At 46.9% G+C, this 15107-nt stretch overlaps 1 protein-coding gene across 3 annotated transcripts in view; it reads right to left on the bottom strand.

Annotated features, from left to right (window-relative positions):
• Window positions 1-15107, bottom strand: part of PHF14 (PHD finger protein 14) — a 300907-nt gene that overhangs the window by 204123 nt on the left and 81677 nt on the right. For all 3 annotated transcript variants that reach the window (XM_068235081.1, XM_068235082.1, XM_068235083.1), the window contains 2 exons: window positions 13670-13776; window positions 7222-7317 (listed from right to left, as the gene is read on the bottom strand). In XM_068235081.1, the coding sequence (XP_068091182.1) occupies window positions 7222-7317; window positions 13670-13776 (203 nt within the window). The remainder of the gene's footprint in view (window positions 1-7221; window positions 7318-13669; window positions 13777-15107) is intronic.

The raw sequence follows: 15107 nt of genomic DNA, 5'->3' as shown, positions 1-15107 counted from the left end.
ACAGTGGCAGGCCTGCGCTAAGGTGTTGAGGCGGAGTGGTGGTACGGTTCCATAGCATACAGCGGCGGGCCTGCGTGTGATAAATGCCGCTGTACTGACACAGCTGCGGACGCTCTGCCTCGCAGCTCTCTCTCTCTCGTCTGATATATGGAAAGCTTTCCTGTCACTGGCTGTAATTATAAGAAAAGCTTCACTAGAAGGAGCTGAGCTGCAGCCAAGATAGATGCAGCCAGCTTGGCATGGCCAATGGAATTTCACAGCGGCCGATTAAATCAGGGCTGAGCAGGGACATGTCACAATGCCTCCCAGTCAAGTCGCCTTTTATTTTTTGGGAGAAAAATCAAACGAGCACAAAAGCCGTTTCCTTTTTCTGGGTAACACTTAAACGCTGAGTGTAACCGGCAGGAAATTACTGTTTATGCTGCAGCGATAATGTGTTTACTGCCACGGGGTTCAGGAAAATAGATGTCCAGCTGCTGAAGCGGTCAGCGAGTTGGAGGAGAAAGTTGCCAGACACAAAAAGAAGAAGGTGGAACTCTGACTCAAAGCTATTTTGTTGTAGGGAGAGGTTTTACCGCTGTTCTCATCACTTCCTGTCATACGAACAGGAAGTTCATCTTACCTTTGATAGCAGTCAGGCATAGTCTTTGGGCAATCAAGTACTAACTCCTATCCTATGACAACTACATGAAGAAATTAAAGAGGAACTGCAGTGGGAATAACGTAATGAATAAAATTGCTTATTGTTTACAATATTTATTTATAGATTCCTGGTTTACCCAAAAATAAGCCCTAGAGCAGTTAAAGGGGAGGAAGGAATAGTTATAAAGTGATAGAGATATGAAGGCTGCCATATAGATTTTCTTTTGAACAATACCAGTTCTCTGGCTGTCCTGCTGATCTCTCTGGCTGCAGTAGTGTCTGAATCATGTTAGAATTTAAGTATGATATGCTTAAATTCGGAGGTCTCAGTCACTTTACATAACTGGTTTAGTAAAAGGACTTGCTCTGCAGAGTGTCTCTCTTTAAAGAGACTCCGTAACAAAAATTGCATCCTGTTTTTTATCATCCTACAAGTTCCAAAAGCTATTCTAATGTGTTCTGGCTTACTGCAGCACTTTCTGCTATCACAGTCTCTGTAATAAATCAATGTATCTTTCCCTTGTCAGACTTGTCAGCCTGTGTCTGGAAGGCTGCCAAGTTCTTCAGTGTTGTGGTTCTGCTATGAATTCCCACTTCCAGGCCCCTCTATGCACACTGCCTGTGTATTATTTAGATTAGAGCAGCTTCTCTCTTCTCTCTTATCTTTTACAAGCTGGATAAATCGTCCTCTGAGCTGGCTGGGCTTTCACATACTGAAGAATTACAAACAAGGGCAAAGCTGTTTGCAGGAGAAAAAAGAGCAGCCTGAAACTTCAGTGCATGAGAACTGCAGGGAGAAAGAAACACACAAATGATCTCTTGAGATTCAAAAGGAAGGGTGTATACAGCCTGCTTGTGTATGGATGTATTTTCTATGTGTGGACATACAGTACATCAACCTACTTCCTGTTTTGGTGGCCATTTTGTTTGTTTATAAACAAACTTTTTAAAACAGTTTTTAACCACTTTTAATGCGGCGAGGAGCGGCGAAATTGTGACAGAGGGTAATAGGAGATGTCCCCTAACGCACTGGTATGTTTACTTTTGTGCAATTTTAACAATACAGATTCTCTTTAAGGAGAATTTCTCTTGGAAAGAAATAGAGGCATTTCTGGAAGCACCATGTTCAGTAGAATATTGTGCTCTGACTCCACAAGGCCGGAGAATAGATATCAAGCTCAATGTACAGACCTCCGGGCCTTGTGGGGTAAACATCGAGTGTTTTCATATTTCCTAAAGGTAAACAATAGCCAGATAACAGAAAACAATGTTCTCCTAAGAACAAGGGAACAGGTCATTGGAAAATTGAATTTTCCAGTGCAGGCGCAGTAAAGACTGTGCTTGTCATGTTATCACGTGTCCTTATCAGCCAATAGCAGGCAATGCGTTATTGATCCATCCCAGCTGGGTGATGTCACTTTTAACTCTTTAGTGGCTAGTATAAAAGAGCCCACTTCTAGTTTCCACCTTCTAGCTTCAGACTTCACCTCTACTTTCACTTTACTTCTAGTCATCTACCTGTATGCTGATAATACGCTAAGTGCAACTAGCATAGATGTACCATAAGGGAAAGCCTGGTCTATTCACAAGGCATAGACCAAGAGCATGGAACGCATAAGATTCTACAGACTGATGGCTTTGCTGAGGCTGAGTCGCCTCAGCCTTTACAAGCAAGGCTGAGGCGACTCAGCGATTGGAGGAGAAAAGAAAAAAAAGTAAAGGGCAGAAATGACATCACGAGTTAGCCTTAACTGTGGGCAAAAGACATGGCCCCCACCAGGAACAGAATTCTCGTCATTTACTATATAACATTCACTGAAATCATAACGTGGACAGTATAATACATGTGTTATGTAAGTAGATCAAGTATTTATCTAATTATATATGTGTTTTTTCCCTGGCATAGTATGGCTGATCCTACTGCTTTAACCGTTGAAGATGTCTAAGCAGTTCTATCTCCGGTGCTGTTGCTGTGATGAGTGTCGAGTTATCACATGTTCTGTGATAGGGTGCCGAACAAAGGTGTAGTGTTGTTGCCCATAGCAACCAACAAATATTTATTACAAATCAAACACCTGAAACAAGCATGCAGCTAATCCAGTCACTCTTCAGTCAGAGCAGCTGATTTGCTGCATGCTTGTTCAGGGGCTGTGGCTAAATATATTAGAGACGCAAGATCGAGAAGACAGCCAGGTAACTTGCATTTTTAAATGGAAATCAATAGGACAGCCTCCATATCACTATCACCTGGGGTTCCCTTTATTGCTGTGGACCATAAATTAACTTTGAGTTTCATTCCATTTTAAAGCTGTCTTGGAGTGAGCAGGCTGCTGCTAGATCAAGAGAGCCTGTTGCGCTGATCTATTGTGTCTCTATTTGAAATATATATTTAAATGCTGTTTTTGCACCATGCACTTGCACCCTTAGCACTGGGCACTTTCTTCCCCTGACGAGCCCCTCATTTGAGGGGATGAAACATGTTGGATTAGTGGTGGGGTCTCTATGTAAATAGTAGCATTTTTTGTCAAGGGTACAGTGATCCTGGTCCCTGTGTGTGTGTTGAACCCTAAGTACCGGTATATATGGGGATCCAGAACACACTTTCATCCTGTCCCTCGTTTTATTTACCTAATTTCAATATAATATGGCAGCTAGGAATTTTTAATTGTTTCAATAAAAGTTCTGTTTTAGTAAGCTCTCCACCACCGCGATTGAGGCTAGCCCTACCGGTTTCGTCATCAATGACTCATCAGGGGCTAGCCTCAATCGCTGAGGTGGAGATGCTTGAATCACAACAGCGGCGGTGAGGACGTCCTGGAAGTTTTATGATAAGCGCATTGTCTTTTATGGAATGTGAGTTCACTTGTATATATTTTTTATGCTTATTAAACATTATTACACTATTGCGATCCTTGTTTTGAGTCTTTAAAGGAATCACTGCCATCTCGAGGAAGTGGATGTTGGTGTTATTCCCAGAAGCGCTGCAAGCTGGTCTGTTGTAGGGTCAGCCAATCAATCTGAATGAAGCACAAGTGATCGTGAGGATCCTATACATGACTGAGTGTTTGCTGATCCTAAACAATCAGCCTTTGCATCTGCTGAGCGTATTCTGTACTATTATTGCATTCAAGCTCGGATTGTGACATAAAGTGGGACTGTTTAAAGTGGACTTTTGTTCTGGGTGCATTTGAATAATTGTCAATATACGTATTTTTGAACTTTAGTATATGCATAAAATGCTGTCAGTTTATGGTGTAGAGCGCTGTGCTATTATCATAACTACATACACCCCCCCAAAGTACAGCGACCCATCATATAGTGTGAACCAGGTAACTAGGAGACCCACATTAAGAGGAGCGCACATACCACCATCATCTTAGGGTTAATTACGTGTTGATTGTTCTGCATTATTGTCAGATCTGGCAGGATTAGCTGCATGCTTGTTTCTGGTGTGATTCAGACACTACTGCAGCCGAATAGATCAGCAGGGCTTTCAGGCAACTGGTATTGTTTAAAAAGGAAAAAATATGGCAGCCTCCACATCACTCTCACTTCGGGTTCACTTTCAGAATTCTCAGCAAACAAACATTCAGCAGAGCTGCACCTGACAGGACTACAGATGTCGCCAACAGTGATACATTTCAGAAAGTAAATCAGGGAGAGGAAATATTTTACAATGGGCAAATACTGAATATATTAATTTATAAATAAATACTAAAAAAAATGTATTCATTACTTTATTTTTACTACAGGTCCTCTTTAAACTTATTCTACTCACAGCAGATGAAAGTTAATTTGAGTGCAGTTTTATTGGCTGTTTATATGGGGCCTCGTGGTTGCTGTGTCCCCTGTAGCCGCTGAATAATGCACACCCCTCTCTGATCTCCGCTATGACGTGAGATCGGGAGATTTTATAGACCCGCCCCCTCTGTAACGTCCTCTATGGCATTGGCTCAGGGCCGGGCCGAGAGGCTCCAGCCTCAGGGCGCAGTGTAGGAGGGGGCGCAGGGCAGGGCGAGAGAGGCTGCAGCCTCAGGGCGCAGTGTAGGAGGGGGCGCAGGGCAGGGCGAGAGAGGCTGCAGCCTCAGGGCGCAGTGTAGGAGGGGGCGCAGGGCAGGGCGAGAGGCGCTCCAGCCTCAGGGCGCAGTGTAGGAGGGGGCGCAGGGCAGGGCGAGAGAGGCTGCAGCCTCAGGGCGCAGTGTAGGAGGGGGCGCAGGGCAGGGCGAGAGGCGCTCCAGCCTCAGGGCGCAGTGTGGGAGGGGGCGTAGGGCAGGGCGAGAGAGGCTGCAGCCTCAGGGCGCAGTGTAGGAGGGGGCACAGGGCAGGGCGAGAAAGGCTCTAGCCTCAGGGCGCAGTGTAGGAGGGGGCGCAGGGCAGGGCGAGAGAGGCTCTAGCCTCAGGGCACAGTGTAGGAGGGGGCTCAGGGCGAGAGAGGCTCCAGCCTCAGGGCGCAGTGTAGGAGGGGGCGCAGGGCAGGGCGAGAGAGGCTCCAGCCTCAGGGCGGAGTGTAGGAGGGGGCGCAGGGCAGGGCGAGAGAGGCTCCAGCCTCAGGGCGCAGTGTAGGAGGGGGCGCAGGGCAGGGCGAGAGAGGCTCTAGCCTCAGGGCGCAGTGTAGGAGGGGACTCAGGGCGAGAGAGGCTCCAGCCTCAGGGCGCAGTGTAGGAGGGGGCGCAGGGCAGGGGGCGAGAGAGGCTCCAGCCTCAGGGCGCAGTGTAGGAGGGGACGCAGGGCGGGTTTGAGGCAGAGGCGAGACAGGCTCCAGCCTCGGGGCGCAGTGTAGGATGGGGCGCAGGACGGGGCTGAGGCAGAGGCGAGAGAGGCTCCAGCCTCAGGGCGCAGTGTAGGAGGGGGTGCAGGGCAAGGCAGAGGCGAGAGAGGCTCCAGCCTCAGGGCGCAGTGTAGGAGGGGGCGCACAACTCATTCCCCTATCATTCCCCTATTGTGTTTGCAGCAGAGAGAAATAGGAAAAGAAGATACATGGCAGTGACTGCAAGCCAGATAACTACAGATTAAGGTGTTGGGGGCCCTGGGGCACCTTTTAGTCCAATAGAAATCAGCGTGAGGGCTAGGGTGGGAGGGATGGAGGGGCGCACTTTGGTGTCTCAGCCTTGGGTGCTGGAGGACCCTGTCCCAGCTCTGCATTAGCTATCCATTACAATTGATGTGACTTGGGCTGGACTATGAAGTGCCCCGGTTTCTGAAAGTGGCTAACGCTGCCATAGGGTGTGATTGCGGTACAGTCCCCGGCTGGCCGTCTGAGCTGCGTCTCCCTTTATCAGCTCAGCTGCAGCGGATGACAGGAGACAGACGATTACGGGTACATTAATCATCTGCTTCCTCTCCAGCATGGAAGCCTTTGAGGCATTGAGACAGCACAGCATGCCGCCACCATTCAGACATCTACAACTTGGGAAACATTTCTGGAGATCGCACTGGAATCCTGAGCGCTGGCGGGAGCGGCAGAGCTGAACGCACACCTGTAGAGAGGGAAGGAGTTCTGGAACTCTCACTAGGAATTTACACCCAGCGTTCAGGCAAAGGATCTCTTTATTATGTGCATTTAATGCCCATCTCAGATTCGGGACACTGCTATGAATTTGTAACACGTTGGTATAGAACTCCCATCAGAGGACACAAAATATCCCTGGTGAGGTCACCCCTTGCTCCTTAAAAAAATGCCCAATTTCACACTGGAGGGCGGGGATTTCAAGACAATATGTGGAATACGGACCCTGGAGCTGAGAAAATCACACTTTATCATGTGTGATTTTATATACCTTGGCAACTTAGCAGGTTTAAAGCAAGCTGTAATTTACAATTTAGGTACACTTAACCTATTGGGGACCGCCGCAGGTTGAATCAACGTCCGGCAGGTGGTGGTACCCTTCTGACCGGACGTTCATTCAACGTCCAGCGCAAACCACCGCTCCCGACGCGATCGTGCGCACCCGGAGGGGGAGATTAAGCTGTCATATGACAGCCGACATCTCCCCCGAGTGATCAGCAGCCATCACGTATGGCTGCTGATCACGTGATCACTACGATCGCCGTCGGATCGTAGTGATCACTTTGACAGCGGCGGCGGCAGGGGGGAAAAGAGGAGGATCCACTCAACTCCCTGCTGTTCCAGCGACGATCGGCGCCCCCCTCCGCTCCGGCCGGCATCTCTGCTCCGTCTGACATCAGCGCCAGGTCCCGGCTTGATGACGTCATCAAGCCGCGACCCGACCTGAGCGTCATTTGGAGCGGAGATGCCGGCCGGAGAAGAGGTGGCTTCTGCGGCTCATCGCTGGAGCCTGGAAGGTAAGTGATGGCTGCCAGCTACAGGGGGGTCACCTGCCACCATGAGGGGGACACTGCCCAGCCAGCCACAGAGGGGATCCGGCCGCCCGACCCCCCCCAAATGCACGCACCCCCCTCCACCGCAAAATGCCCTGGTCCTTAAGAGGGTTAGGCGGCCGGTCCCGAAGTGGTTAAGAAATGACGTAAATGTAAACAGACCGCCATTGTCGCAGTCTCTCTTCAACATATGAACGAACGCACCAGATTCTCCCATCTCCCCAGCGACACGTCACCTACCTGCCCGGCTATCTTGCTCATAGCCATCCACAGATTGTGCCCTTCATTCCTCAGATCGCAGCTGACATTCTGCAGGTCATCAAGCGCTTCACATAACTAAACAGAAAATAATAATATTAATAATGATGATTATTACAACAATAAGAAGAAAAACAGATCTGTAACATAAATCTCTGCCCTCTATAGATACTGTATATACATAAGGAAACAATGTAGCTTCATGCAGAATAAACTTATCGGTCCGGGGCCTTGCTTCACACAATAATCTGACTATACTTACAGCTCAACTAAATCAAAACTTTATATGGCAAATTCTCAAGGCAGTCATAATCAGAGTAAATCGCAAGAATTACTTTAATAATTGTTTCCAAGTTCTAAATTGCACTCTGTGTCGCTGCTTGTGCAATTTTCCCACACAGGCTTACAGTGGGAGTGTCTCCATAAAAATCAAATTTCAGCAGCAACTGGTCTGAGTGTATCCTCTATAATAATCCCCTACTGACGCTGCATCCAGCAGCTGTCCCTGTTATTTTGTTACTGCGCTTGTGCGCAGTAACGGACAGCTGGAGGGAGCAGGGAGGGAGGTGGGTAGCTGCGTGCGCACACGCGGCGGTGTGTGCGAATGCGCTATGACTGGCGGCGGCGGTAAGAAAAAAGACCTAGAGCCCGTTTTTAAACGGGCTCTGGTCTACTAGTTAAAGAGAACCCGAGGTGGGTTTGAAGAATATTATCTGCATACAGAGGCTGGATCTGCCTATACAGCCCAGCCTCTGTTGCTATCCCAAATCCCCCTAAGGTCCCCCTGCACTCTGCAATCCCTCATAAATCACAGCCACGCTGCTGACAAACAACTTGTCAGAGCTGGCTGTGTTTATCTCTATAGTGTCAGTCTGCTGCTCTCCCCGCCTCCTGCAGAACTCCAGTCCCCGCCTGCATCCCTTCCCTCCCTGCCGATTGGAGGGAAGGGACGGGGGCAGAGACCGGAGCTCTGCAGGAGGCGGGGGAGCAGCCGAGACTGACACTACAGATGTAAACACAGCCTCACAGCACGGCTGTGATTTATGAGGGATTGCAGAGTGCAGGGGGACCTTAGGGGGGTTTGGGATAGCAACAGAGGCTGGGCTGTATAGGCAGATCCAGCCTCTGTATGCAGATAACATTCTTTAAACACACCTCGGGTTCTCTTTAAAGAGAACCGGAGGTGTGTTTAAAGAATGTTATCTGCATACAGAGGCTGGATCTGCCTATACAGCCCAGCCTCTGTTGCTATCCCAAACCCCACTAAGGTGCCCCTGCACTCTGCAATCCCTCATAAATCACAGCCCTGCTGTGAGGCTGTGTTTACATCTGTAGTGTCAGTCTCGGCTGCTCCCCCGCCTCCTGCAGAGCTCCGGTCCCTGCCCCCCTCCCTTCCCTCTAATCAGCGGGGAGGGAAGGGATGCTGGCGGGGACCGGAATTCTGCAGGAGGCGGGGAGAGCAGCAGACTGACACTATAGAGATAAACACAGCCAGCTCTGACAAGCTTGGAAGAACAAAGAGAAATCGAGAGCCCAATATGGTGTAGTATTGTTAAGTTGGTTGTGGTTTAAAGCAAAATATTAAGATATACTCACAAACATGGGTTACCCATAGGCAACCACTTCAAATGCAGGTGGGGAGTATTAGAACCTGACCCCACTCAGGTTATTAAGATGTCGCTCTCTGTAGATAGGAAACGGGGTAGCACCCCTCCACCGAGGGTGGAATCAAGATTTCAGCAAGGCTTGGTGTACAGAGGCGCCAGAGTAGAATAAAAATGTTTTTAAAAAAAATGGTGTTAATGTATATACTCTTCCAGTGTAATATGATATTTATTTTAAAAAATTTTTAACAACTAATACTGGATGTTAACTTGGCTGGGAATAGAACCAGGGACCCAGCACTTGCAGGGCGAGAGTGCTAGCCACTAGGCTACCGTGCTTTCTTAATGTCCATGTATGCATTCCTGCCTCATGACCACTTCCAGGTGTGCCTCTATTGACACACCTTGCTGACATGGCAGTTTTTGATTGGTTCATTAGGATCAATTAGTGCAACTACACTCCCTATATAAGCAGAGCCTCCTCATACATCTACACAGAGGCGCTCACTTCTGCATCTAGACCCATTGAGGTAAATCACTCTTGCTGAGGTGTTGAAATTTTATTTTTATTTTTTTATATCAATATAGACTGTTAGCAATTTTTCTTGCAAGTTAGCTCTAGGGCCATAAAATAGTACTATATGTTATACTCACTAAACTGACTATCCTTTAATCTAGAAGCTGATGAACTTTAACATATCAATGGACAATTATGGAGATTTACTAACTTTTGTTTACATTTTGGATTCTTGTGGATATTTTATGATTAATTAGATGCGATTTTTAGACATAGAGCGAGTTTTACTACACTGCGAACAAAAATGTTACAATTTTACCATGTCTTCTCATGTTTTTATACTGCGCCTTTACTGTAAGCTATTTCTATGGGTCATTATGTTTGTATATATTTCTGTTTGTTTTATAGTTATACTCCTGTTTGCCTGATGAAGCAGGACCACACCTGCGAAACGCGTTGCACTAAGTGGAGTTAAATAAAACGTTTTTTTGTATTGATATATTGTGACTCAATTGAGTTCTATATTTTTGAGGGAGGTAAGTCCACCTGAACATCCCCCTCTTTTAGACGGTTTTTAAACATTTTTATTCTACTCTGGCGCCTCTGTACACAAAGCCTTGCTGAGCTCTGACAAGCTGTTTGTCAGCAGCCTGGCTGTGATTTATGAGGGATTTCAGAGTGCAGGGGGACCTTAGGGGGGTTTGGGATAGCAACAGAGGCTGGGCTGTATAGGCAGATCCAGCCTCTGTATGCAGATAATATTCTTCAAACCCACCTCGGGTTCTCTTTAAGTGATAAAGATGCTAATCCTGCATTCAAAAAACTTGCAAAACTTTTTCTGCGGTTATGGTTTGGAGTTATCACATACTTTAGGAGCACTGGCCCTTTAGTAGTCAGTGCCAAACAGGTGAATGCTGGGGGTTCTTCTTATCTATAATATATTCCTCCTCTTCCATTTATTTCCCTGCCTAGCTGCTTATCTGAAACACGATCCCCTGCTCACTTGTGTTTACAAGCAAGGCTGAGGTGACTCAGCGACTGGAGGAGAAAAAAAATAGACAGTGCAGTTCCTAGTATACACCTCAGTGGGAGTGTCTGAAGACTCTGGGAGGAGGGCAGCTAATGAATACACAATGAGCAAGAGAAGGGAGGGGGGAAACAAGAGTCAGGGAGGATATGATGTCAGCATTAGCTTGGCAAGATGGCCACTGCCTAGAATAGGATTCTCTGCTTTTCCATCGTAAAATTCACAGGATTCATAACGTGGATAGCGCAATACATCTGTTATGTAAGTAGAAGTAGTATTTATCTACTTATATATGTGGGTTTTTTCTAGGTTAGCATGGGTGTCGCTTGTTCTTTAAAAGGCATCAGAAGTGAGAGGATTATGGAGGCTGCCATATTTATTTCCTTTTAAACAATGCACAGTGTTCTCCCCAGGCTCTTTTAGCCGGGTGCTCCACCCGGCTAGTTTTGGTGACCACCCGGCTGTCATCAACTCACCTCCTCCTAGGCTGTTAGCAGAGTTGCACACAGAAGCACCAGCCCAGCATTCTCTCATCCCGCCCCACCCAGCTACTTTTCATGCCACCCAGCTGGAAATAATTTCTGGGGAGAACACTGAATGCACATTGCCTGGCTATCCTGCTGATCCTCTGTCTCTAATACTTTTACCCATAGCCCCTGAACAAGCATGCAGCAAGTTAGGTGTTTCTGACATTATTGTCTGATCTGACTAGATTAGCTGCATGCTGGTTTCTGGTGTAATTCAGCCCCTACTGCAGCCAAATAGATCAGCAGGACTGCCGGGCAACTGGTATTGTTTAAGAAAATAAATATAGCAGCCTCCATATACTTCTCACTTCAGGTCCCTTTAAGACCAATGAAGCTTAAGAGAAACCGTGACCAAGAATTGAAATTCATCCCAATCAGTAGCTGATACCCCCTTTCCCATGAGAAATCTTTTCCTTTTCACAAACGGATCATCAGGGGGCGCTGTATGACTGATATTGTGGTGAAACCCATCCCACAGGAAACTCTGAGGACCGTGGTACTCCTGGCAGTTTCCTGTCTGTGAACACTGTTGCATTGTGGGAAATAGCTGTTTACAGCTGTTTCCAACTGCCAAAAAAGCATGCAGCAGCTACATCACCTGCAAACAGTAAAAATGTCACCATGTGATAAATGTCAGAATGTAAATCAGGGATTTAAAAGATTTTACAATGGGCAAACACTGACTAAATAATTTATACATAATTATCGTAAAAATGAAGCACTTTTTGTATTACATTCTTTTCACTGGAGTTCCTCTTTAAAACTGTTCAATAACTTCTTCCTGTAGACTACAACCCCACCTACCCCTGTACTTGTAGGATTACTTTTACGAAAAAAATATAAAAATTAACATAACCAGTCAGATGTAGGACTTGGTACACGGGCATTTACTTCTACCGTTCGATCTGCATTTCCTAAACATTTTAAATACATCTTAAAGAGAGTTTGAAGCCTTCTAAAAATCATCTATTTATTAGACATTTATCTTTAGCAATATCACCAGTGCTAAAATGCTGCATTACCGCGGCAGAACGATATCATTAAACCTCCCAAATCCCCGGGGCAAAATTCGGGGATCACTTCCTGGTAGAGGCAGAGCTTTGTGCTGTAGCTCTGCCTCTACTGGAGGCTCCCCGCCCCCTCAGTCTTTCTTCACTAAGAGGGGCGGGGAGAGGCGGCGATCAGCTGGGATTGACGCTAATGGAGGCAGAACTACAGCGCTAAGCTCTGCCTCCCCGGGCAACGAAATCCACGACTTGGAAAGTCATGACATTTTGCCCCGGTATTTGGGGGGGGTTTAATGACATCGTTCTGCCGCGGGGATGCAGCGTTTTAGCAGTGCTGTTATTGCTAAAGATAAATGTCAAATAAAAAGATGATTTTTAGAAGGCTTCACTCTTTCTAAAGCTTGATGTTGTGAGATTTTATGGAGCTTTGTTCAATATCATTTGAAATACTTATGATTAACATTCTTTTTCTTTTAAAGTGCCTGTCCTTTTCTTCTGCGTTTGAAGTATTTCCCAGACAGTTTTGAACTCAATCGGGGGCTGAGACCATATGCTATTCAAATACAAAGGAAATACAGATAGCTGTGTACATCAAGTAGACATACGGCAACTGTGTCACAGCTAGTCACAAAATCTAGTCAATGACCATTGCAACTAGCTGCATTGACTAGTAGGTACAGTAACTAGTTGTTAAAACTTTCCTTTAGGATTGCACTGTGCAGGCGCAGAACTTATACTACTGCGCAGTACCGTCCTGATGGCGTCGGCGAGACCACGTGACCCGCGCGGTGGAGCGCACAAGAAGCCGACCTGGAAGCTGACCTGGCGAGGACGGCTTCTGCAGCGGAGGACACCGGGAGCCACCAGAGCTGCGGCGAGGGCACAGGACGGCTGCCAGGGGCTGGAGGAAGCCCCGGGTAAGTGGATTATGATTTTTTAAACTGCCTGAACGTATCCTTTAAATACAACCAGTGATAACCGTATTACAAGTTTTATACATACCTGGGGCTTCCTCCAGACGGATCCACACGGATCGCTCCCACGCCGCCCTCCTCAGTCTTCTCTGTCTTCCGCACCGGGTGCCGTAACTTCTGCCAGTCGCGGCCAGTTTGCGCAGTACTATTCTCTGCTGGAGTGAGTACACAGCGCATGCTCAGAATGGCCGGATTTATGGGGACCGGTGCAGAAGACGGAGAAGACAGAGGATGGCGGTATCAGAGCGATCCATGTGGGTCTGTCTGGAGGAAGCCCCAGGTATGTATAAAACTTTCAGGGCCCGTTCACACTAGAGGCGCTTTTGGACTTTTTAAGCGCTGGCGATTTTTCAAAATCACCCTGAAGGCGCTTGTGCAACGATTCTCTATGACAGAGTTCACATCATGTTTCCAAACCGCTCATAGAAGCGCTGCATTGACCATTTTTGAGGCGATTTGGCCTCAATGGAAGGTATAGGAAAAGCGCAAACGCTCACAAAATCTCTTTGTGCAGCGATTGCATTTGTGCTTTTAAGAATAAATACATTGTATTTATTATTTTCCGGGGTAAAAAAACGGAATCACTCTGCAAAAACGCTTACTAAAACCGCCCAACGCACAGAAATCGCCAGGAAGGGGAAAAAAACATGTCAAAAAACGCCCGACGCAAACGCGATCGGAAGGCAATGTGAACGAGGCCCTAATATGGTTTATCTCTGGTACGCTTTAAAACATGATAAAACATTTATGACAAGGAGAAAAAAATGCACAAACCTTGTTGTATTCGATGTGTAGTTTTTCTTGCTCGTTTTCTAACTTGTCTTTAATATTCTTCTGCTCACACATGTTCTCCTGTAGCTGCAGCATCCGCAGGTTCCGCTCTGTTCTCGGGTAGAACGACACGCAACACGAGTTACACGTTTTGTTACAACTCACACAAATATATTATTTTAATTTTATCATTAATTTATAAACCACCAACTTTCTCATTAATTCCTCACATTCACTCCCTAACCAGCTCCTGTCATCTCCAACTCTAAGACATATCTCCCTTCTGACTTTTTATCACTCAACACACTACTAAAAAGTGTCATACATCAGATGACTTGGTGGCTGATCGACCATCCGATTCGATTATTATAATCAGATCAGATGAAAATGGGTGCAGCCAAGAGCATGCCTGATCTGCGATGTGACCAATTTCAGGACGAATTGGTTGTACGTAAGGATTGGACCTGCTGCAAGATGAAGGGCCGTCATTCTCGATCAGGTGAGGTGTTCAATCAGGTAATGGTGTGCAATATCGGGACGAGCAACGGAACTCCTGGCTCTGTCCCCTCCTCCGGGGGAAAATGTGCCCCTTGGGTAGATACTTAAAGAGAATCTGAAGTCATTATAAAAATCTTCTTTTTACCTTCTATTTTTGAGTATGAGTAGAGCTGAAACGCTGCATTCCTGCGGCAGAACGAGGGCTTTACAACCCCCAAATCTCGGGGCAAAATTCCATGTCTTTTAAAGTCGTGGATTTTGCTGCCCGGGGAGGCAGAGCTTTGTACTGTAGCTCCGCCTCTATTGGAGTTAATCTCAGTGCAGATCTCCGCCTCTCCCCGCCCCTCTCAGTGAAGGAAGACAGAGGGGCGGGGAGAGGCAGCGATCGGCGGAGATGGACTCCAGTAGAGGCGGAGCTACAGCGTGAAAGCTCTGCCTCTTACAGGAAGTGCTCCCCGATTTTTGCCCCGAGAATTTGGGGGGGATAATAAAACCACGTTCTGCCGCTCGGATGCAGCGTTTCACCTCTACTCATACTGCTTAAGATAAGTAGAAGGCAAAAAGAAGAATTTATTTTGGCTCCAGACTTTCTTTAACCTGTCATTGTCCGCCGCTAGCTCAGCGCTCCTTGCACATACACGAACCCCACGTGGTTGCCAGCATATACGTGGACACGTGTGTGATATCACGGGTAAAGTATACTGCACAATGCACATTTCACATCAGGGGGTACAATGCCAGGGCGTCAAGGCAACGGATGTGACATCACGAGGCTGATTCCCGAGAGATTTCATGCTGAAATCGATCTGGAATCAGCCTGCAGTGTATGGGCAGCTGACAGATCTCTCTCCGAACAGAGGGAGATCTGTCTCTTGGTCAATGCAGTACATGCTCTTAAAGCGGATCCGAGATGAGAAACTAACTATAACAAGTAACTTGTCTA

The sequence above is a fragment of the Hyperolius riggenbachi genome, chromosome 5 (genome assembly GCF_040937935.1).
Source record: "Hyperolius riggenbachi isolate aHypRig1 chromosome 5, aHypRig1.pri, whole genome shotgun sequence".
Lineage (NCBI taxonomy): Eukaryota > Metazoa > Chordata > Amphibia > Anura > Hyperoliidae > Hyperolius > Hyperolius riggenbachi.
This window is presented reverse-complemented; position numbering and strand designations above follow the sequence as displayed.